At 61.6% G+C, this 23,406-nt stretch overlaps 3 protein-coding genes and 1 long non-coding RNA gene across 4 annotated transcripts; all 4 read left to right on the top strand.

Annotated features, from left to right (window-relative positions):
* The first annotated feature begins 338 nt into the window (after positions 1 to 338).
* LOC119097751 (uncharacterized) lies at positions 339 to 4,893 on the top strand. The gene is made up of 6 exons (XM_037220724.1): positions 339 to 474; positions 1,626 to 1,750; positions 2,777 to 2,861; positions 3,680 to 3,785; positions 4,013 to 4,126; positions 4,864 to 4,893. The coding sequence occupies exons 2-6, from the start codon at positions 1,663 to 1,665 to the stop codon at positions 4,891 to 4,893; spliced, it is 423 nt and encodes a 140-aa protein (XP_037076619.1). The 5' UTR covers positions 339 to 474; positions 1,626 to 1,662.
* Positions 4,894 to 5,643: 750 nt separating this feature from the next.
* LOC119097742 (adenomatous polyposis coli protein 2) lies at positions 5,644 to 12,125 on the top strand (the record flags this gene model as incomplete). Its single annotated transcript, XM_037220714.1, has 8 exons — positions 5,644 to 5,658; positions 5,972 to 6,007; positions 6,074 to 6,140; positions 6,702 to 6,882; positions 7,916 to 8,045; positions 10,310 to 10,492; positions 11,010 to 11,158; positions 11,888 to 12,125. Coding segments are annotated over exons 1-8 (999 nt in total), but the record flags the coding sequence as incomplete, so codon positions are not given.
* An 800-nt stretch (positions 12,126 to 12,925) lies between these two features.
* On the top strand, positions 12,926 to 14,118 carry LOC119097439 (uncharacterized). Its single transcript, XR_005094152.1, has 3 exons — positions 12,926 to 13,018; positions 13,442 to 13,578; positions 13,987 to 14,118. It is a non-coding gene; the product is annotated as an uncharacterized LOC119097439 (long non-coding RNA).
* Positions 14,119 to 15,526: 1,408 nt separating this feature from the next.
* Positions 15,527 to 18,800, top strand: LOC119097731 (misshapen-like kinase 1). The gene is made up of 5 exons (XM_037220703.1): positions 15,527 to 15,602; positions 16,007 to 16,110; positions 16,239 to 16,570; positions 18,332 to 18,528; positions 18,747 to 18,800. Exons 1-5 carry the CDS (start codon positions 15,579 to 15,581, stop codon positions 18,798 to 18,800), a joined length of 711 nt encoding a protein of 236 aa, XP_037076598.1. The 5' UTR covers positions 15,527 to 15,578.
* The last annotated feature ends 4,606 nt before the right edge of the window (positions 18,801 to 23,406 follow it).

Raw genomic sequence — 23,406 nt, 5'->3', positions numbered from 1 at the left:
ATGCATGATGTTGTTTCAGTCCATCGCAATTCATCACACCGTTTTTCTATCTCCAGATATGCGCCCTACCTGGAATTTTGATTCCTCAGAGTTTTAAAAAAAGACCAACTATATAGCACTATTTATGCATACTGGATGCCTTCGGATTTAGTAGCATTTATCACTATGCGTGTTGGTAGCATTCTGGCAGCACTGCAGGTAAATCCCGGCTAGCCAGAACTCTCAGGTTTATCTTGAGGTATTTTGTTAATAAAAGTTATCCGACTGGGATACAAAAATACGCGCTCCTGCAACCGCATCGTCAGAGGAGGGCACTAGGTGCAGTTGATTTCAGGGATTCCATGGCCGTTGTCTAGCAAGGCTCTGGTTGTTTAGAACAAGGGTAGCGAATAGCCGAGTGAATATACAGGTTATGCAGCTGAAACAATCGAAACACCAGGACAAATCAACAATGATGGCTCATTGATGCGCTAGGTACTGTACCTATAAGCGACGGAAGGGTGTTCGTCTGTTAGTAGTGAGTGATATTGTCGATGGGTCTGGAACTCGCTCGTAAAAATTTGCGTCCCATTCTGTCGCAAATCGTGGTAGCCTCACCGCTGTGGTAAATTCTGACTGCAATCCTAGGTCTGCACAACTGTAATAAACAAAGTTGGTGGGTCTTCCAGTTGACAGTGTTAGGCATAAATCACCATAATCACTTATGAGTGATAACATTAAAATTGCATATGTCTGGTGAGAGTTTAAGTGCAGTGGCTGCTCTCTTATCCAAAAGTTGCAATGGCCATGGCAATGGCTATTTGTGATGCAGGAACAGTGATGTCCGTCAGTTTATTTTTACAAATCCAGCTCAAGTTTCCATGTCAAGAATGTTCTGTCAACATTTCTATGCTGATATATTTTTACATTTTGAAAATGTACTCATGGCTGTGTTAACTGTTAATCATCAAGACATGCATCACAGGCTGATCACAAATTATGTGGTGTTTGTCAAACCCTGAGATATCATTTCTCAAGGATATTTTGTAATATTTGACTCATTTGATCTGTATCACCCTGAGATCACATTCATTTCATTTTATCATTACATGAAATCCTCCATAGTTTGGACATAATTTTCATGTACAGCTACTAAGATTCTAAATCTTACTAATGTTCTTTAAATTATTCCCCAAGCAGTTGTCATGTGATTATTGGCTGTACCACATGTGAGGCATTCTACAGTTTAATAGTGGTGACCACATGAATGCAGAAGAATATCATGTGCTCATATATATGTAGGCACTATTGTATAGCATGGATGCATGTGAAATGCTACTACATTTTGTTTTAAAGTTGATAATAAGGATATGGTTAACAGTGATACACAGAAATACACATTTTCACTTCCTTCATGAGATCCTGTGCATCTAGCTACCAGACCATGGCTCTCCTTTTTTAATGGCTTATTTTCACCTTCTATTGCAATATTTCTCCAGACAAAAATTCCTTTTGACTATTGGTGCAAAATAAAAGTGCATTTGAATGTCATATAATTGTTGTCAGGCTGAATTTTTCTGCACCTGCACAGCCTATAGCAAGTCAATTTTGGAACAATAGGTTCAGTGACAGCTATCTTTTTGCAGATTGCTTTTTCACCTATGGTTGCTGCTGTTGCTCATCATGAACTCATCAGACAGGCCTGAGCAAGCAGAGACACTGGGCAATACAAGTGCTACTGCCTTGGAGCAGTCTACCACCTCCAGACAAGGTCTGTACCCCTACTTACTGCATGCTCACAACATGGTGTGTACTGAAACATGTTAGTATGCATTTCTTTCAACATATGTCAGCTGTGGGCAATAGGAAATGCTCCTTGGGGTTTGTGATGCCAAAACTGTATGTAGTCTTGAGATGGAGTCAAGGAAATATGCCATTTTTTTCTTTTGGAGCCCACAATTTTGTTAGTTGTCAAATTTAGGACTTGGCAGTGGCCATGAAGACTGTTGTATGGCTGAAATACTGTGATTGCTTGTTACAGATACATGAAGTGGTGATGCCATTTGTCTAATTTAAATATTGTGCAGTAAGGCAGCCATTGACTGACTTATTCAGCTATCAAATAGTCATATCAGAATATTAGGAACATGGCTGATGACATGTCTGGAAAGCAGTGTTGCAGCAGATGGTTGTTGGATTTCCTTATGACTTTTTAAGCTTGTCTTTGCATCTGTTCTAGCTGCTTAGGCTCCACTTTAAAGAGGCTGATATCATCAGCATTTATATTATGCCATCACATGAACATTACAGTTTGCTAGCATTTTCTTCAGTGTAAGATGTAGTGGTATGTGGTGTGAGCCATAGATTGTTGTTTTCTGGTGCTCAAAAGGCTCTTGCTTTGGTGTACTCTATTTCGACTTGTATATTTTACTTGCATCCTAATGGCTGCCAATCTGTCAGTAGGCATGGAAACCTTCATGCCAATGACTACCAAAAGTATGCTTGGATTCAAAAGTTAATGTTATGTGCTATGTTAATGGAATACCATGGTATTGATGCCCACTGGCAAATCAAGTTCAGACATTGAAAATGTTTTTGTCAGGCAGCCTTTATGAATGGCTTTTCTTCAGAATATTCACAGTATGTTTCAGGAAAGTTGCTGATGTGCGAGGATATGATGCTGTTGTAGAGAGGGCCAGAACATTGTATTCCAGTTTATGATTGCTCTGAAAGTTTGAAGGTCATTTAAAGAGCAAACCACATTCGCTAGATCTAGCGGTTGTTTTTGCCTTGCCAGATGACTGTGGAGACACTCCAGGCAGCAACAAGAGGACACTCCGCAACTCGATCATGAGAAAGATAGCCAGGCTGGAAGACCAGAGGTACAGTATTCACATTGTTTGTCAGTGATGGCCATGAGCAGAGGAGAAGGATGACCAGCTTTCCTAAATATGTGGTTTGCTTGACTACATGTTGGCAGCTGATGAATGAAGCTGTTGGGTTGATTGGCCTTTGTTGATCTAACGCCTGCAGGTGGCCGCGGTGGGTGACCAGTTTTAACTGCATTGAAAAATGACTTTGGCTTGGAAACTAGGTGAAAACGTCACTGTCTGAATGGCTGTTTCTCCTGGCAGCTGCCCTCGCAGAAGGACGTTATAAAACGTGTCATGCGATGCTGCGGGCTGTCATTGAGTTTGACCACCTGCTGGTGCGTCTAGCGTGTTTGTTAGCTTATAAGGCGTGCGGCTGTGAGCCGGGCTCTGCTGATCCGACCTCAGAGCCTCCGTCACCGCCGTCTGGACATCGCCCATTGTCAAACAAGCGTCTCTCTCTGCCGAACGGACATGGCAGGTGCCTGGTGTTCAGTTCAATTCAGTTCAGTTCCTTATATTAACGAATTATTCCAACGAGTGGTGTACTGTTTGATTCGATGCAATAACAACAGTAGTATGAATGGAATATTAAAACATGACAACAACGTGACCACATTTGCACGTTATCAACCGTCCGTTCGTTCACACAACCTCGTCAAAAACAACATGATTCGAGAGAGATGATTTGAACAAAACGATTTTGATATTTGAAAAATCAAACACGCCCGGTACGGTGTGGTGGGTGGAGCCGCGGCCGGTGGTCGCGTGCCGGGCGCGCCGCCGGCTGACCGACGTCTGGTGACGCGGCGTTCCGGCCCTGCCCGCAGGAGGGCGATGGCCGGAACAGCGCTCTCCGAGGACGAGGAGAAGCGCTGGCTCTACGAGCAGATGGCGGCTCTGCAGCAGAAGATCCGCCGCCTCGAATCCGGCCAGGTGAGCTGGCCGCGGCCTGGCTTCGGCTGTGTCGCCCGGCCTGGGCCGGAGAGCGCTATCACACGATTGTCGTCCGGCGTCTCTCGGACTGGGCTGGTCGGCACGCACGTTCCTGCCGTGCTCAAACTCCTGGCCGGCAGTCTGGGAGTGAGTACTGGGCGGCTGGCTGTGCCCACACCCTCACCCTTCAGAGAGTCCGTGACTCTGACCCCGGCCCCCTCTGACAGGACGGCGGTGCCAGCGACAATCAGGCCCTGCCCGCGTCCGAGGCGGCTACCAAGACCGGGCTGGAGCAGATCGATCGAGAAATAGTGCGACTTCGTCAGCAGGTGGACGCCATGGTGAGTAGCCGTCAGAAACGTAAACGTTGCCATTGGATGCATCAGGTTTTTATATGCTGTTCCGGCGTAAGTGTTTAACCAATAAGTACGGTCCGCCTCTTCTCATTTCACAGTATGGTGATATCGGTTTTAAGTTTCGTGTGTGCAGTTGTGTGGACATGTTGGTCTTTTTTCGTTGTTTGAGCCTTTATTTGAGCGATGTGCCTGACTGGATGAGCTGTCCTTGGTCCGCATGCCGATGCTTAGCTCGCTGTTTAGCTGCTACTGACTACTCTGTATGGTAGGGCTACGAGGCTGTGTTTGTTGCCATTGAATTGGGTGTGCTATCGAGCTGTACTGTGTGTATTAGCTTAGACACCGCTGTGGAGTGCCATCTGTGGCTGCTGAGTGTAGGGCATCACCGCTGAGTGCCATCTGTGGCTGCTGAGTATAGGGCATCATCGCTGAGTGCCATCTGTGGCTGCTGAGTGTAGGGCATCACTGCTGAGTGCCATCTGTGACTGCTGAGTGTAGGGCATTACCACTGAGTGCCACCTGTGGCTGCTGAGTGTAGGGCATTACCGCTGAGTGCCATCTGTGGCTGCTGAGTGTAGGGCATGACTGCTGAGTGCCATCTGTGGCTGCTGAGTGTAGGGCATTACCGCTGAGTGCCATCTGCGGCTGCTGAGTGTAGGCCATCACCGCTGAGTGCCTTCTGTGGCTGCTGAGTGCCATGTGCTGCTGCTGAATGTCATCAGCGGCTGCTGGGTGTTGCGTACCGCTCTTGAGCGTCATCTTCGGCTTCCGACAGTCGCTGTCGTCGTCCTCGGATGAGCAGAGCTCTGGTAGCGGTGACGGCGCCCCCCGTCTGTACCGCGCGGCGGGCCCTGGCCAGCCGGCCGGCGCTGTCTGGACCAGTGACCCGCCGGACTCCAGAACCTCCTCCCAGTCGAGCCCGGCTCAGGTAACAGCTGTTCGGCACCGGAGGTGGCGCTGGAAAACCAGCAATACAGATGAAAGGGCAGAGGTGGCAATATGTTGGGATGTCGAAAGAACGTGCGGATGGGTCGCTGCCGTACCTAGATGCCGTCGATGTCAGCTCTAGTTTGGTGTGGAAATGCAAGCGTCGCTTTCCGATGCGTCGCTGTCGGGCGCCGGGCCCGGGTCCCCGCCGTGTGCGGCGTCAGGCCTTCATCATCGAGCCGTGGCCGGGGTCGGGAGGAAGGGAGGGAGGCGTCCCGCTGGCGCTGACGCCGGCTCCTGGGCCAGCAGCTGGCGGCCAGCGGCGGCGGCCGGGCCGAGCTGGTGCTCTCGCTGCTGCAGCTGCTGCGCTCGGCCGACCACCAGCTGGTCAGCAGCACGCTGCTGACCATGACGTCCAGCACGGAGAGCTGCGCGGCGCTGCGGCGCGCCGGCTGCCTGCCGGCCCTGGATCAGCTGATCCACTGCCCGCAGTCGGCCGCCGGCGCTGGCGCCCGCCGGCCACACAGACAGGTGGGAACACAAGACACTGACACCCGCGGTGATCACGTCTGTTAATGACGAGCGTGCTGGTGACTAATAGTGACATTGGATGCGTGTTAAACAAGTGATGTTTTAAAGGACTGATGCTCCTGAATTTTCTGTGGCCATTTAAGCGTCAAGTTGGCCTACTCGTATGATACGTGTTGGCTCTCCGTACTGCTGCGCTTCAGTGCACAGCTCCAAATGTGTTGTCATGCCAACGCAGCTCCGCGCTAGACAAGCTTTATCTCGGCGCCGTGGACACTGCAGAAGCCGGTCGCTCGTGTCCGCCGATCAGAGAGCCGGTGGTGCCGAGCCGCCACCCCCCACCCCCGCCCCTGACCGTGCTGCCGCCGTCGCCAGGTGCGCGCCGCAGCCGCGCGGGCGCTGCACAACCTGGTGCGCGCGCAGCCGGACGGCCGCCGCGCGCGCCGCGAGGCCCGCCTGCTGCGCCTGCTGGAGCAGCTGCGCGACTTCACCGAGAGCCTGTGGCAGCGCGCCGACGAACAGGACCAGCCGGTGCTGCTGGACGGTATGTGCCCGGTGGGACGTCCTGCGGCATGGCACGCGCTCGGTGGGACGTCCTGCGTCATGGCACGTGCCCGGTTGGATGTCCCGTGTGATGGCACACGCTCGGTAGGACGTCCTGCGTCATGGCACGCGCTTGGTGGGACGTTCTGTGTGGTGACACGCGCTCGGTAGGACGTCCTGCGTGATGGCACGCGCTCGGTGGGACGTCCTGTGTGATGGCACGCGCTCGGTGGGACGTTCAGTGTGATGGTACGCGCTCGGTGGGACGTCCTGCGTGATGGCACGCGCTCGGTGGGACGTTCAGTGTGATGGTATGTGCTCGATGGGACGTCTCGTGTGATGGTACGTGCTCGGTGGGACGTCCTGCGTGATGGCACGCGCTCGGTGGGACGTTCAGTGTGATGGTATGTGCTCGATGGGACGTCTTGCGTGATGATGCGTGCTGGACCGGGGACCTCCAGAAGCAGTAGCACTGTGCAGATAGAGCGATTGTGATGAATACTCTATATCAAATATCAGTGTTGCGCGGCACGGCACGGACGGCTGCCTCCCTGGCCGGCAGACTCGCTGCATCAGCACCCAGTGGCGGCGGTGGTGGAGTTGGTCAAGCTGTCGTTCGACGAGCAGCAGCGGAGCGCGCTCTGCCAGCTGGGCGGCCTCTACAGTCTGGCCGAGCTGGTGCAGGCCGAGCACGAGACGCACGGCCCGGCCACCGGCCACCCGGCCTGCAACACCACCCGCAGGTGAGCCGCCGGCCCCGGGCCTCACACTCACCCGGCCTGCGGCACCACCCGCAGGTCAGCCGCCGGCCCCGGGCCACACACTCACCCGGCCGGCGGCACCACCCGCAGGTCAGCCGCCGGCCCCGGGCCACACACTCACCCGGCCTGCGGCACCACCCGTGGGTCAGCCGCCAGCCCCGGGCCACACACTCACCCGGCCTGCGGCACCACCCGCAGGTCAGCCGCCGGCCCCGGGCCACACACACTCACCCGGCCTGCAGCACCACCTGCGGGTCAGCCGCCAGCCCCGGGCCTGACACTCACCCGGCCGGCGGCACCACCCGCAGGTCAGCCGCCAGCCCCGGGCCTGACACTCACCCGGCCGGCGGCACCACCCGCAGGTCAGCCGCCAGCCCCGGGCCTGACACTCACCCGGCCGGCGGCACCACCGGCAGGTCAGCCCCCGGCCCCGGGCCACACACCCGGCTCAGGCTTGACAGTGTCCACGGGTGGGGATAACACGCGCAGGTCAGGCGCCGGCTCAGCAATGGCGGGCCAATTGTGGGCTGTGCTCGACACTGCGACGAGTGTAAGTGGTGGGGGCAAGGGCGGCCTGAGGCAACCCCGCGGCCCAGGCTCCTGGGGCGTTGTATTGTGCTGTGTTGGCCTGTGTGAATGCGTGCGGACGTGTAAACTGTGTGTGAGCTTTAGCGCTGTGTCGTGGCATGGACGATCACTGGGGCCGCGCGTCCGCTGGGTCACGGCCGGCGGGCGCCGCGTCTGACGACCGGCCGGCGGGCACCGCGTCTGACAACTGACCAGCGGGCGCCGCGTCTGACGACCGGCCGGCGGGCACCGCGTCTGACGACCACGACCGGCCGGCGGGCGCCGCGTCTGACGACTGGCCGGCGGGCGCCGCGTCCGACGACTGGCCGGCGGGCGCCGCGTCTGACGACCGGTCGGCGGGCGCCGCTTCTGACGACCGGCCGGCGGGCGCCGCGTCTGACGACTGGCCGGCGGGCGCCGTGTCTGACGACTGGCCGGCGGGCGGCAGGTTCGCCAGCATGGCGCTCACCAACCTGACGTTCGGCGACGGCACGAGCAAGGCGTTGCTGTGCGGCCAGCGCGCCTTCATGCGCGCTCTCGTCACGCAGCTTCACTCACCCAGCGAGGAGCTTGTGCAGGTGAGACACTCCCTGCCGCGTCCGTGTCGCCGTGTCGCCGTGTCCCCGACCGTGCGGCCGTGTCCCTGATCGTGCGACCGTATCCCCGACCGTGCGGCCATGTCCCCGACCATGCAGCCGTGTCTGACCGTGCAGCCGTGTCCCTGACCGTGCAGCCGTGTCCCTGGCCATGCGACCGTGTCCCTGACCGTGCAGCCGTGTCCCTGACCGTGCAGCCGTGTCCCTGGCCGTGCAGCCGTGTCCCCGACAGTGCCGCCATGTCCCAGACCGTGAGACCGTGTCCCCGACCGTGCAGCTGTGCCCCTGACCGTGCGACCGTGTCTCCGACCTTGCTGCCGTGTCCCTGACCGTGCCGCCGTGTCCCCGACCGCGCAGCCGTGTCCCTGATCGTGCAGCCGTGTCCCTGACCGTGAAGCCGTGTCCCCGACCGTGCCGCCGTGTCCCCGACCGTGCAGCCGTGTCTCTGATCGTGCAGCCGTGTCCCTGACCGCGAAGCAGTGTTCCCGACCGTGCAGCCGTGTCCCTGATCGTGCAGCCGTGTCCCTGACCGTGAAGCTGTTTCTCTGACCGTGCGCCGTGTCTGTGACCGCGCACCCGTGTCCCTAACCATGCAGCCGTGTCCCTGACCGTGCGGCTGTGTCCCTGACCGTGCCGCCGTGTCTGACCGTGCCGCCGTGTCCACGATGGTGCAGCCGTGCCCCTGGTCGTGCAGCCGTGTCTCCGAGCGTGCCGCCGTGTTCGCGACCGTGCAGCCGTGTCCCTGACCGTGCCGCCGTGTCTGCGACCGTGCAGCCGTGTCTCTGACCGCGAAGCCGTGTCCCCGACCATGCAGCCGTGTCTCCGACCGTGTCGCCGTGTCCGTGACCGTGCGGCCGTGTCCCTGACTGTGCGGCCGTGTCCCTGACCGTGCGGCCGTGTCCTTGACCGTGCGGCCGTGTCCCCGACCGTGCAGCCGTGTCCCTGACCGTGCGACCGTACCCCTGACCGTGCAGCCGTGTCCATGACCGTGCGGCTGTGTCCCTGACCGTGCAGCCGTGTCCGACCGTGCCGCCGTGTCCACGATGGTGCAGCCGTGCCCCTGACCGTGCAGCCGTGTTCCTGACCGTGCAGCTGTGCCCCTGACCGTGCGAACCGTGTCTCCGACCTTGCTGCCGTGTCCCTGACCGTGCCGCCGTGTCCCCGACCGCGCAGCCGTGTCCCTGATCGTGCAGCCGTGTCCCTGACCGTGAAGCCGTGTCCCCGACCGTGCCGCCGTGTCCCCGACCGTGCAGCCGTGTCTCTGATCGTGCAGCCGTGTCCCTGACCGCGAAGCAGTGTTCCCGACCGTGCAGCCGTGTCCCTGATCGTGCAGCCGTGTCCCTGACCGTGGAGCTGTTTCTCTGACCGTGCGCCGTGTCTGTGACCGCGCACCCGTGTCCCTAACCATGCAGCCGTGTCCCTGACCGTGCGGCTGTGTCCCTGACCGTGCCGCCGTGTCTGACCGTGCCGCCGTGTCCACGATGGTGCAGCCGTGCCCCTGGTCGTGCAGCCGTGTCTCCGAGCGTGCCGCCGTGTTCGCGACCGTGCAGCCGTGTCTCTGACCGTGAAGCCGTGTCCCCGACCGTGCAGCCGTGTCCCTGACCGTGCCGCCGTGTCTGCGACCGTGCAGCCGTGTCTCTGACCGCGAAGCCGTGTCCCTGACCATGCAGCCGTGTCTCCGACCGTGTCGCCGTGTCCGTGACCGTGCGGCCGTGTCCCTGACTGTGCGGCCGTGTCCCTGACCGTGCGGCCGTGTCCTTGACCGTGCGGCCGTGTCCCCGACCGTGCAGCCGTGTCCCTGACCGTGCGACCGTACCCCTGACCGTGCAGCCGTGTCCATGACCGTGCGGCTGTGTCCCTGACCGTGCAGCCGTGTCCGACCGTGCCGCCGTGTCCACGATGGTGCAGCCGTGCCCCTGACCGTGCAGCCGTGTTCCTGACCGTGGGGCCGTGTCCCTGACCGTGGGGCCGTGTCCCTCACCGTGCAGCCGTGTCCCTGATCGCGCAGCCGTGTCCCTGACCGTGCGACCGTGTCCCTCACCGTGCAGCGTGCCCCTGGCCGCGCAGCCGTGTCCCTGACCGTGCGACCGTGTCTCTGACCATGCAGCCGTGCCCCTGGCCGCGCAGCCGTGTCCTTGACCGTGCGACCGTGTCTCTGACCGTGCGGCCGTGTCCCTGGCCATGCGGCCGTGTCCCTGACCGTGCAGCCATGTCCCTGACCGTGCCACGTGTGGCTGCCGGGACAGGTGACCGCCAGCGTGCTGCGTAACCTGTCGTGGCGCGCCGACTCGGCCAGCAAGCAGGCGCTGCGTGAGGCGGGCGCCGTGACTGCGCTGACGCGCGCCGCGCTCGCCACGCGCCGCGAGCCGGCCCTCAAGCCGGTGCTGTCTGCGCTCTGGAACCTCTCTGCCCACTGCGCCCTCAACAAGGTGAGCTGGCGGCCGGCGGCGGCGGGCCGGCAGCTGGCACCCCGGCCGGCCGCGGCCCGCGTTGGGGTGCGGCTGGAGCGGCGGCCGGCCGGCAGCTGGCGCCCCGGCCGGCCGCGACCCGCGGTGGGGTGCGGCTGAACGCCCTGTGCCGGTGCCGGCCACTGCCCTCTGCGGCGGCGTCTGCACGAGATAGGCGAAGATGGAGGGCAGAGAAAACGAGGACTCAATGGCTAGGATGCTTGCAATCACGTAGCGTGATGATGGGCGGCAGGAGCGTGGAACTGGGAAGTTTTGTCTGGTCAAGGACGGCGTGGAAATCATGGTATTGGGAACTCGCAGTAAGTAAGAATGAATCTGATTGAGATGCTTCATCCATGTTGGGAGTGTGGGTCACTTCTCTATGGCCAGATTTTGATGCTCTGTGTTGTGAGGAGGTGTTTCAGTAGGTCTGTTTTGCTGCACTATCTGCTCCTTGTGTGTCTGGTGCAGTCTTCAGAGTCGTATGTCATCATTGCAGGCGGACATTTGTGCTGAGGAGAACGCGCTGTCTTTCATCGTCAAAACGCTCAACTACGAGTCGCCATCCAAAACGCTTGCCATCGTGGAGAACGGTGGCGGCATTCTCAGGAACATCTCTAGTCATATTGCCGTTCGTGAGGACTACAGGTGCGTAGTGCGCAAGTGAATTCTGATACAATTCCAGGTGCTGTGTGTGTGTCAACATTGTTTTTAAATCAAAGTTGGCTTGTGTCGGGAGGGTGTGCGCAGATGTTTGTAATTCCTTGACCAGGCTGCCAAGGCACTACATTTGTGTTATATGTGTGTTTTCAGTTTCTAATGTCTGTGATTTTGAACATTTCACCTGTTGTTGGCTTGCAAAAGAACATTTGGTGCCGACTTTTATTCGCTGAGGCAGCGAAGATTTTTATATAGACCGAATATATAACAATGGTGAAAAGTACCAACTCCTGCGAAATCACATGCTGTGATTGCTTCCACGCTGCGAGCACGCTATCTACGTTGGCATGGTTGCAATGGTCTAAAACAGACCGGACAGTCGGTGCTTGAATTGTGCTGGTGGATGACGGGTCAGGATTGGGGCTTACTTGAGGGCAGTTTGATTGCCTGGGGTGAAGTGGCAGGACCATGTGACACCATGTGTGGGAGTCATCTGAGTGGGTATGGTCTCAATGCTTCGCCTGTATTTACCAACATCTGTTTTTGCGTGCGTCGCTGATGAAAATCTGCAACAGCCGTCACGTAGTTGCTGCTGGCAAGGCCCTTAGAGAGCACCCGCTCTCCACTTTAGCCCGATATTTCTGTTACTCCTCCACCCCTGCACGATTGCCGTTTGGTAGCCAGCTGACCGGCGCTGGCCGTGTGCTCTGTCACCAGGCAGGTGCTGCGTCAGCACGGCTGCATTGCCACCCTGCTGCAGCACCTGAACTCGCCCAGCCTCACCGTGGTCAGCAACGCCTGCGGTACGCTCTGGAACCTGTCGGCGCGCTGCACGCTCGACCAGCGCGCCCTCTGGCGGCTGGGTGCCGTGCCACGGCTGCGTGCGCTCGTGCACAGCCCGCATCAGATGATCGCCAGCGGCAGCGGCGCCGCCCTGCAGAACCTGCTGGCGGCGAGGCCGGACGAGACGGCCGGCTGCCCGCGGCGCGGCGAGCCCGAGCCGGCCGTCGGGCCGCCGCTGGCCGCCAGCCGCGAGTCGGTGCGCAGTGCGCCGTCCGACCCCGGCGGCGAGCGCGGCCGCTGGTCCCACCCGGCCGGCGCCGAGCGGGTCCGGCTGGCCGCCGTGCTGCGCGAGGTGGCGCAGCGGCTGGGCGTGTCCGAGCCGGAGCTGCGCCGCCTGCTGCTGGCGCCTGACGGCGACGGCGGCCGCTGGGCGCGCCGCCACCGCGCCGGCTCGCTGCCGCGCGAGCTGGCTGCTGGGCGGCCCGGCTCGGCGCAGCCGCTCAGCACGTCCTCGCACGAGGACGAGAGCGACCATCTGACGGACTTCAGCGCCCGCTACGCCGAGGGCCGCGAGGAGGACACGGCCGTGTTCAAGAAGCCGGCGCCGCCGCCACCGCCCCCTCCGCCGCCACCGCCCCCTCCGCCGCCGCCGCCACCCCCGCCGCCGCAGCAGCTGTCGCAGTCGCCGTCGGGTCCGCCGGCGTCGGTGCTCATGCCGCCGCCGCCACCACCACCGGCAGCCGGGCCCCACCGGGCGGCGGCGGCATGCCCGGCCGACAGCCGGCCGCTCGACGAGGACATGGTGCACACGTACGCCACCGAGGGCACGCCGCGCCAGGCGGGCACGCCGTACAACTTCAGCTCGGCGCCGTCGCTGCTGGACCTGCGCGAGTCGGCGCCGCCGCTGCCGGCCGAGCGGTGTGCGGCGCGGCCGGCCGCCTCCGCGTCCGCCTCGGCGCTCGAAACGCCGCTCATCTTCTCGCGCTCGAGCTCGGTCGGCTCGCTAAGCAGCCTGGACGGCGCCAACGTCGCCGGCGAGCAGGGCTCCGTGGCCAGCGAGTACAGGTGAGCCACGCTGGTAACGTCGCGTGCCGATCTGTGGTCGACTGACTCCGAGGTCATGCGCTCTTGAAGATGGCGAATTCTGAATTTTATGCGACAGTTTGCTGAATCAAAGAACCATGTTTCGAAAATAAAGGTAGGTGATGACGTGCCTCGCGGCCACGTAAGGTAGCGATAATATCCATGTGGACCCCGGAGACGGCACATGCCGGTCTCCCCGTTCAGGACGCGTTCGCCGCGCTCCGCGCTGCCGCCGGAGAGTGACGGCGGCTGCCGGTGGCCGGCGTCTGACGCCGCCCGGCCGCGGCTGCCGGGAGCCGGCGACTGACGCCGCCCGGCCGCGGCCGCCGGTGGCCGGCGACTGACGCTGCCCGTCCGCGGCTGCCGGTGGCCGGCGACTGACGCCGTCCGGCCGCGGCCGTTCAGCCGACAGGTCAGCGGCGCCGTCTCGCCCAGCGACCTGCCCGACTCGCCCAGCCAGATGCCGGGCACGCCACAGCCGCACCGCAAGCCGGCCAAGCCCGACCCGCGCTCCAAGCCCGCCCAGTCGGCGTCACCCAAAGGTGACGGTCGCACCGCTCACTGCAGCGACCGGTGGGCTCAGGCCTGCCGCGTCAACGGTCGCCGCTGTCACTGCAACAACGGCGGTCAGCTCTGTGCCGTTGTTCCGTTGAGAGATGTGTGCCACGTCCCGTTAACTGAGCGGCCGGATGCTGGCTTCAAATGCGCACATTCATTGACACGTGGCTGGTGTCGCGTGCTGGGGTGAGTTGCTCGCCGAATTGAACGCAGTGTTTTGAAAAGAAGGCGTTGGCCGTGGTTTCTTGAAAAGAAGGCGCTGGCGTTTTTGAAGACGTTATTTGTTTTAAGTGTATCTACCAAAGTACAAATTCACGACAAACAGTAGGTCAGCTCTCTAAAACATTAAAGCTGTGACATGGTAATCAATGACGCGTGTGGCCCGCCGCCAGCCGCTCCCTCGGACGTGTTCGCCGAGGAGCCGCGCCAGTTCCACCAGGAGGGCACGCCGCTCGAGTTCTCGCGCGCCACCAGCCTCAGCTCGCTGACGCTGGACGAGCCGGTGCCGGCGCCGGACGAGCCCCACCAGCGGCCGGGCGAGGAGGCGGCGCGCCGCCGCTCGGCCGACGGCCGCCCGCCCTCCGAGAGCGGCTCGGCCAGCGACGGCGACGACGACGACATGATCTACGCCTGCATCAAGTCGGCCATGCCGAGCCGGTGCGACGCCGCAGACGCGCGCCGACGTGCCGAGGGGGTCGCCAGAGCTGGCACTGTCGGGAGGGTCGTATTGAGGGGGTCGGATTCGGGTGCGGCGCTGTGGGCGCTCGTGGCCGGTGGACACCGCGTGAAGGGGGCTCATCTGAAGACTGCCTCGTATGGAGCTCTGTGGGTACTCATGCCGCGCAAACGCATGCAGTGGGGAGGGGGGGGGGGGGGGGTACGGCCAGCGACGTTCGTTGCTGCCGCCAGGATTCTGTGTTGGGGCACGGTCGTGTTCCTCTTGTTTTGTCGTGAATCCGGCCGCTGCAGTGTTCTGTGTGCAAGTCTGAGCCGTTTGGTCCCGGCTTAGCAGCGAACCATTGCGGCCAGCCCGCCCCGGCCGGTCGGCCTCCACATCCGAATGTGTGAGTGGGTTTGCGCATGCGCGCACGTGGGCGATAGTGTGCGAAGGACGCGCGGCCATCTGGTGGCGCCGCCGCTGTGCGCTGACGGCTGCCTTCGTCGCAGGAGGTCCGCCAGTGGCCGAGTGGGCGGCCGTGCGCCGCCGCCACCGCCGCCGCCGGGCCGCCGCTCCTCCAGCGGCCGGCAGCTGGGCCAGCCCGGCAGGAAGGCCGCCTCCTGCTCAGGCGCCGGCAAGGTCAGCACTCACCGGGGGATGCCGGCCGGCACAGCGCGCCCGGTCGTCAGCCGCTTGTCGCAGTGGTTATATGTGGGCATTGATCCTGGCTACTGTTTCCAGGCCTTGTTGCGTACAGCGGTCCGCAGTGTCTTGGTGCGAGAGTCCGCTGCGCAAGGAGAGGCATGGTATCAGCAATTGTGGACACGGGAAATGTCTTAATGTGGTTTGTAGCTGCTCGCGCGATGGAATTGGAGAGAGCGCAGCTAAAAATCATACTTGGAGGGGAGCGCCTCCCATGGGCATGTGAAAACGCCGCGATCAGATGACTACTGGTTCCGGCTAGTTTAGGTCACTAATCTTTTGCCTGTCGTGTGGCATGGAGTGACATCGATGTACTGACTGGGCCACGGCGGCCATCACTGCGGCTGACACTCCTACTGATGTGTGTGGACCGCGGCCGATGTGGCCGCTCTGTGGCCGGCGCGCTGGCAGCGTCCTGACCGCCGCCGTGCCGTCCAGGGCGTCTCCCGGTCCCCGGGCGGCCCGTCTCGCCTGATCTACGCGCGCGTGTCGCCGCGCGGCCGCGCCGCCGCCGCCGGCGAGACGTCCGACTGGTGGCGCCGCCGGCCGCCGCCGCCGCTCATCGAACGGGACGAGTCCAACTCGGGCAACTCGTCCGCCGACGACAATCACCTGCTCGAGCAGATGATCCAGCAGACCATGAACAAGGTGGGCCGCGAGTGGCGGCCGTCGCGCCCGGCCCGGTCGCGCGGCGCGGCGCCAGGTGTGAGCATGCGCTGAGAGGTGGACCTGCCGGGGGCGGGCAAGAGTGGGCCTGCTGCGTTTACTCGTGCAGGCTGTGTCCTGGTCCCTCGCGACCGCCGTGCCGACAACGTGTCGCGCCTGACGCGCTCATGAACAACTGAGTGTGGACTCGGAATGATTTGATGCTGCTTGTGTCAGATAGTGGGGGGGGGGGGGGGGGGGGGAGGGGGAGAGGTGGCCGATGGTATCTTCGATCAGTGGGTGGGCTGGCCTCACGATCAGTCGCCGGGCCCTCCCTGGCCTGCTGCCGCCCATGCCGCCGGTGCCTCGTGCCGAGTGTGACGCATGCCGGCGGCTGTGTTTGGCAGGAGGGCGGCGGGCCCCGGCCGCCCGGCTCGCCGCCGCGCCGTGTGCGTGCCGCCTGGTCAGGAGCTCACGCACAGACCAGCTGGAGCGTCAAGCAGTACCACAGGTGAGCCACGCGCCTCGTCGGACGCGCGCCGTGTCGCAGTTCGGTGCCGCGTGGGACAAATTCACTGGAAGCGTCGTCGGAGGACCGGGTGGAGCGGTGGTCGCTGACGGCAGCCTGTGGCGCGGCAGGTACTCGGAACGACAGGCGGCGGCGGCCGCCGCGGCCGAGGCCGGGCCCCCGGGCCGTGCTGTCCCGCCGCTGCCGCCGCCGGCCGTCGAGCGGCCGCGCCAGTACGCCGTCGAGGGCACGCCCATCAACTTCTCGACGGCTACCAGCTTGTCGGATCTGACCATGGACGACCTGGGCGAACCGGAGCCGGAGCCGCAGCTGGGCCCCGCACAGGCGGCGCACCGGCCGCCGCCGCCCGAGGTGCCCACCGTGTACGCCACCGAGGGCACGCCCGGCGTCTTCTCGCGGGCCGACAGTCTCAGCGACATCGTGTCTGCCGTCCAGCCGCCCGGTGAGACTCGGCACGGGCCACTCACCTCCAGGGTGTTCCCTCAGCCCGGTGAGACTCGGTGCCGGCCGCTCATCTCCGGGGTGTTCCCTCAGCCCGGTGAGGCTGGGCACGGGCTACTCACCGCCGTGGTGTTCCCTCAGCCCGGTGAGACTCGGCACGGGCCGCTCACCTCCCGGGTCTCCCCTCAGCCCGGTGAGGCTGGGCACAGGCTACTCACCGCCGGGGTCTCCCCTCAGCCCGGTGAGACTCGGCACGGACCGCTCACCGCCGGGGTCTCCCCTCAGCCCGGTGAGACTCGGCACGGACCGCTCACCGCCGGGGTCTCCCCTCAGCCCGGTGAGACTCGGCACGGACCGCTCACCGCCGGGGTCTCCCCTCAGCCCGGTGAGGCTGGGCACAGGCTACTCACCGCCGGGGTCTCCCCTCAGCCCGGTGAGACTCGGCACGGACCGCTCACCGCCGGGGTCTTCCCTCAGCCCGGTGAGGCTGGGCACAGGCTACTCACCGCCGGGGTGTTCCCTCAGCCCGGTGAGACTCGGTGCGGGCCGCTCACCTCCGGGGTGTTCCCTCAACCCGGTGAGACTCGGCATGGGCCGCTCACCTCCGGGGTGTTCCCCCAGCCCGGTGAGGCTGGGCACGGGTTACTCACCGCCGGGGTCTTCCCTCAGCCCGGTGAGACTCGGCATGGGCCGCTCACCTCCGGGGTGTTCCCTCAGCCCGGTGAGGCTGGGCACGGGTTACTCACCGCCGGGGTCTTCCCTCAGCCCGGTGAGACTGGGCACGGGTTACTCACCGCCGGGGTCTTCCCTCAGCCCGGTGAGGCTGGGCACGGGTTACTCACCGCCGGGGTCTTCCCTCAGCCCGGTGAGACTGGGCACGGGTTACTCACCGCCGGGGTCTTCCCTCAGCCCGGTGAGGCTGGGCACGGGTTACTCACCGCCGGGGTCTTCCCTCAGCCCGGTGAGACTGGGCACGGGTTACTCACCGCCGGGGTCTTCCCTCAGCCCGGTGAGGCTGGGCACGGGTTACTCACCGCCGGGGTCTTCCCTCAGCCCGGTGAGACTCGGCATGGGCCGCTCACCTCCGGGATCTCCCCCCAGCCCGGTGAGGCTGGGCACGGGTTACTCACCGCCGGGGTCTTCCCTCAGCCCGGTGAGACTCGGCATGGGCCGCTCACCTCCGGGGTGTTCCCCCAGCCCGGTGAGGCTGGGCACGGGTTACTCACCGCCGGGGTCTTCCCTCAGCCCGGTGAGACTCGGCATGGGCCGCTCACCTCCGGGATCTCCCCCCAGCCCGGTGAGGCTGGGCACGGGTTACTCACCGCCGGGGTCTTCCCTCAGCCCGGTGAGACTCGGCATGGGCCGCTCACCTCCGGGGTGTTCCCTCAGCCCGGTGAGACTCGGCACGGACCGCTCACCGCCGGGGTCTTCCCTCAGCAGCTGCCGCGGGCGACAGCTGCTGAAGGGAGACCCCCGCGTTACGTTCGCGTCACACTCTCCCGGCAGCGGTTGGCAGCGCCCTGCTGTTTGTTTTAAGTGAACTCTGGCGGTACGGTGGCGGCGCGGCGCTGCTGTCAGTCGCAATGCATCCTGAGTCGGCGTCCATGCAGCTACAATCGTCCGACGACGCCTGTACGTTTTGATGACTGGCTGGCTGGCTCGAGCGGACAGCAGTAGCCTGACGATAGCTGCTTGTCTGTTGGTGGCTGGTGGCGTCCGTGCCGGCGGTGATGACTGACCCGAGCCACTCCTGCGTCGCCAGAGGACCGCCCGGCGGCGGCCGACTGGCAGCGGCCGGACGGCGCGGCGCCGGACGCCTCTCCCTCCCGCACCAGCTCCCTCAGCTCGCTCAGCATGCCCTCGAGCGACGGCGACAGCGAGACGGACGACATGCTGCTGGAGCGCTGTATCAGCTCGGCCATGCCCAAGAGTCGCTCGGACGGCGGGCCTGCGGCGCCGGCAGCGGCGCTCGCGGCACCGGCGCCCGGGCCGCCGGCGGCGCGCGCGCCCGGTCGAGCGCCGACCGCCGAGCCGGCCGCGTCGGAGCCGACGCCGTGGGCTCGGGCGCCAGCGGGCGCGGACGGGCGCCAGTGGGGGCGCCGTCGCCGCAGGCCGGCCCCAAGCCGTCGAGCACGACCGAGCGGCCTGAGCACGCCCTGTCCTCGGCGCCGCTCCAGCCGGCCGGCCAGCACACCGACCGCACAGGTGCCGCCCGCTCCATTGGCTTCTAATGGCTTTGGCAGCCCTGCCGCGGCGCTGTCTGACGCGCCGGCCGTCAACGGCTCGCGGGTGCCCCCGGCCGCCGGGCAGGGCGGCTCAGCTGGCGGCCAGCGCTCCTCGCCGCAGTATCGGCCGCCGGCCGCAGCGCCGCCGCAGCCGCTTCAGAACGGCTGCCGATCCAAGCTCTCTGACGACACCCGGGACAGCGGCCCACCGCAGCAGCCGCAGCAGAGCTCTGCCGGTGCGCAGAACGGCGACGGGGGCGTCGTGGAGCGTCGGCCGAGCTCCCCGCACCGGTCGGCTGCCAGCAGAGAACCGGACCGGTCAGCGGCGCCGCGTGAGGCGCCGCCGCTCCGGCCGGCCGACTGCGCGCCGGCTCCGGCCGCCGCACAGCCGGTCGGCGGCAGCGGCCCGTGGCGCTCGGCCAACGCCAGCCCGGCATGGAGCCCGCGGCTGATGGTGCGCCGCTGCAGCTCGGCTGGCCGCGCGGGCATCCAGCTGCCGCCGCCGCCGCCACGACCGCCCGAGTCGGGCCGTGGCGCACCCAAGCCGAGCGTGCCGCCCAAGCCAAGCGTGGTGGCGCCGGCGGCCGGTGGTCCACCGCGCCGGCTGGCGGTCAGCGGCCCACCGCCGCCGCCCAGGGTGGCGCCCAAGCCTCGGCTAGTCGGCGAGCGGCCGGCCGGCGCCACGGACGGCCCGGCGGCGCGGCGCGGCCCTCGGCCGGCGGCGGAGGCGGGCGCCGGCGCCGCGGACGGCCAGACGGACCGGCCGCCGGACCCGGCCGGCGCCGACGGCCGTAAACCGAAGCGGAAGTCTGTCATCATCACGGCTCTGTGAGCGGTGGCGCTCACCACTCTCGCGCCGCTGCTGCTGGGCTCTCGGCGCTGGGCGGCGCCCACCACTCTCGCGCCGGTGCTGCTGGGCCCTCGGCGGTCAGCGTGTCGCCGTCACTGGGTGCTGTGTTCAGGTACTGGTGTGTGACGGTGTGACAGTTTGCCTTCTGCTTGCTTTACTATGTGGACCGCTGCGGGTGGATTAACGACGTCTTCTGTAGCAGTTTTTGGAGGCAGTCTTGAGCATCGCTCCGCTGCGATGGCATCCTCATGTGCATATTTTTTATACCTGCGCCATGGGTGTTTTTTCATGGGTTTGTTCATATCGGCACATGCCGGATATTCTAGGATTGTGGATTCTACGTAACATGGTTGAATGTGATTAAACCTGACTTTGTTAAAACTGTTCTTGTTCGACTGGTTTGCAAAAAGAAATACACCTTTAAACGTCTTGGCACGACGTTCCTGAGGGATTGGAGTGTCCACACCAGAAATGCCGATTGGTTGCGAATCGGGTTGCAATTCCAAATACTCAAAAGTTCAACTGGAAAATTCGACGGACAGGGCAGATGTGGTAGGAATTTTTGGGGTGACTAATATCATTCCGCTGCGTGGCAAATTGGTGTGTATCTCGCCTCATTTAGTGCAGACACACCGTTTCTGTCGTACAAAGGTAAAACCGGGTATGTTGCGTTTTCGCACCGAGTAAAATTTTACAGGAAAGCGGTTTTTCCGTTTTCGCCTCCGGCTACCTTGGTAAGCTCCCGATTATTACGGAACAAATATGAGTGGAATTGTCTGCTGATGGCCGGTTAGGCTATGTGGAATTGAAATATGGCACGCACATGGGTTTCTAAAAAAAAAACTAAATTGGGCTTAGCTAAGTGCGATTCTTCCTGCGATACAATGGCAAAACTCACCATGTTGACTCGGTGTGAAAAACTGCATGCATGTTCATGACAAAACAAGCAAGGATAAAAATCACGATGTTTTTGCAACACGTCAAAAACCGTTCTTTCTACTGTACATTCCTGATGTTCACCTTGGCACGTTCGTAACGATCTTTAAGCATTCTATAGACGTGAAAGATACTTTTGGAAAATACCTCTGATGCAATGCACATTTATTTATGCATGCACTAACGTAATATTCGCGCGCATTTGCACGCACGTGATAACCCAACTGTGATCAACCAGGAGCTATTTGGAGCCCTGCACAGTACAGAGGAAATGTCCAAAAACGCTTGGATGACGAAAATTCGACGTGTTTCAAAGAGGCGAATGTTCTATGAAACGAACTATGAAGCATTCGCTGCCACGCGGTTGCAGACCCTGCCACTTAACGATGTGACGACAAATGAGCCAACTCCGTCAATAAGACAGCCAACCGGATCTACACGATAACACCAGTAGAACGGGAAAGAAATTGACGGTTCATAAAATCAGAGTAGATGACTGGGATGCCACATCATCAGTGAGTTGGCGCTGATTGACTCCAATGACTCCGCTCCATAGCGCTGCGCGATGCCTGTTGATCTGCTGACCTCTTCTTTGAGCTGGTGGGCTGCTGCCTCAAGCTTTCCCAGGGAGCACGTTTGTACTCAGATGGATGGGGAACAAGCGTTTTGCAAATAGCTTCAATCTTGTTCTTCCTCATACCTGCTTCCCTAGTCTTTGGCGTCAGCGGTTCCGTAGCCGAGAAGAAGCATTCGTCAATCTGTAGACAGTCCATATCTTCTGAGTCAGTGTGGTCTTGGTGTTTTTTTTTTGGGGTGGGGGGGGGGGGGAACCACAGCAGAACTGGACCACATTGAAGCTTGCCAAGTGCGGTCGTTCCCCCTCGTTTGGCAGCACGCTCGGGCGTTGTCGGCTGGTGCCATCTTCCACTTGGGCCATATTGACCCCTGGCCTAATCCCGATGACCTTTGTGCCTGTTGCCTCCTGACGCTCCGACGAAGTCGCCGAAGTCGTTTCCCGTCCTTATTCCGCATGCTGTTTTTTTTTTTGACACTGTTCGGTGAACAGCATCAGCGGACTGTATGACCTGTTTAAAGACATTTGAGCGTAATGCGTCTTGTGGTGGTCTTCTCCGAGTGTACAGCTTTCAGAAGGTGCTCAGCGATGCCCGGCACTTATTCTGGCTAGAACAATTGTCCGCCCACATGACGAAGTGGGCTATATCGCGGCACATCGACTTCAAATATAGAACGTATGCCGCTGCCACTTCCTCGGTACTGCGACTAGCAAACGTCTCGTGCCGCAGGACACAGGCCTTTCTATCTTTGCTGCCGTTTCCTGATTGACCGACCTGCCCCTGTTCGATGTCATTATGACACTGAATACTTCCTAGTGTGTCCAAGTGAGCCCTAATTTCAAAAGCCTCCTTAAGCCTTCCTGAGATAAAATGGGTATAACGTTGCCTTTCGTGATATCGGGAGATACCACCAGTTTCTCAGCCGATCATTCCCTGTCTGCATCTTATCAGTATTGTTACTTCGCCTCGCGTGCGTATCCATGTGCCGGTCGTGTGCACATGACTTTCAGGTGGCGCATATGTAAGGAGCATTTTCAGCACTCTTCCCCCGATAGCTGAGTGAATGAGATGTTCATTTAATGTGCAATATTTTGTCATTTCCACAGGAGCACGTCTCTCCCGCTTCCATGAAGTGTTGGTACACAGTGTTCACGGTAACGCCATAATATCAGCACACTCTGTCTGGAGTGTGTTCGTATCGGTAATGATCCTTCATGGTGTTAGAAGTTGAGTAGTGTATTCCCATATCTTGTCCGAGTCGAGTTTGCCTGTGGGCGCTCTGTGTCCGCGTCATCCGCTACGGCACGGTTTTCCCGCTGGTACAGCTGAGACAATGAGCTCGGTGTTGTTTTGGGGGGAATCCGAATGTCCTCGATAGAATCCGAGGCAAGCTTCCAGTGGCTTTGGTCGTCCCCGGGAAACCAGTTCCACAAGAAGGACCTGGGTCGCCTTGGGTCCGCTTTTCCGCGGTGCTCCGGACGACTCACTGCACTGCCTTCGGCTGAATACGCATGTGGTGCCGCTAACGCCTCGTGACTACGTCCAGTTAGCGCACCTGGTCGTTGTTCACCCTGCGCTGTTCGGTCGAAATATGATCGACGCATCCATTCCTGCATCTGTTTGGAGGACGGAAGTACGCGATGCTTCCCGGCGAAGCTGTTGATCCTCTCGTGAGCTGGCCTGGCTCGTTTCGGTGCGCCCTGCCGAGGTGCAGGAGATCTCCTGTGATACGCACGTGCAGGCCCAGTGTGGCTTGCACATCGGAGCTTTCAACACACTGTTTGCTGTTGGTTTATTTCTGTCAAAGACTTCCTGCAATGCCACATCGGTGAGTGATAGCGTCCTGTGACGACATCGGCGAGGGTGGCGTACTGTGGCAGCATCGACGAGGAGGAGGCGTCCCGTGGCAGCACCGGTGAGGAGGATGCGTCTATGGCTGCATCGGTGGGGAGAGGGCGTCTATCGCTGCATCGGTGAGGTGGAGGCGTCTTGAAGCAGTATCAGTGAGCAAGTGCCATGCGGCAGTACCGGTGAGGAGGAGGCGTCCTGTGGCGGTACTGATGTTGAGGCGTGCTGGACCAGTATCAGTGAGGAGATATCCCGTGCCCACGAAAAGGTGCATCGCATCATCACAGAGAAAGAGACGCCATGCGTCCATAGCCAGACGACTCGCGGCACCGCCAACGAGCAAGCACGAGGAGCTTTCTGTGGCATCGCAAACTTTTGAGCCGAGGTTTCGGCCGTCCCAAGG

Source organism: Pollicipes pollicipes, unplaced genomic scaffold (genome assembly GCF_011947565.3).
Source record: "Pollicipes pollicipes isolate AB1234 unplaced genomic scaffold, Ppol_2.1 Scaffold_2543;HRSCAF=2982_pilon_pilon_pilon, whole genome shotgun sequence".
NCBI classification, from domain to species: domain Eukaryota; kingdom Metazoa; phylum Arthropoda; class Thecostraca; order Pollicipedomorpha; family Pollicipedidae; genus Pollicipes; species Pollicipes pollicipes.
The sequence above is the reverse complement of the archived record's forward strand: the minus strand, read 5'-3'. Positions and strand labels throughout refer to the sequence as shown.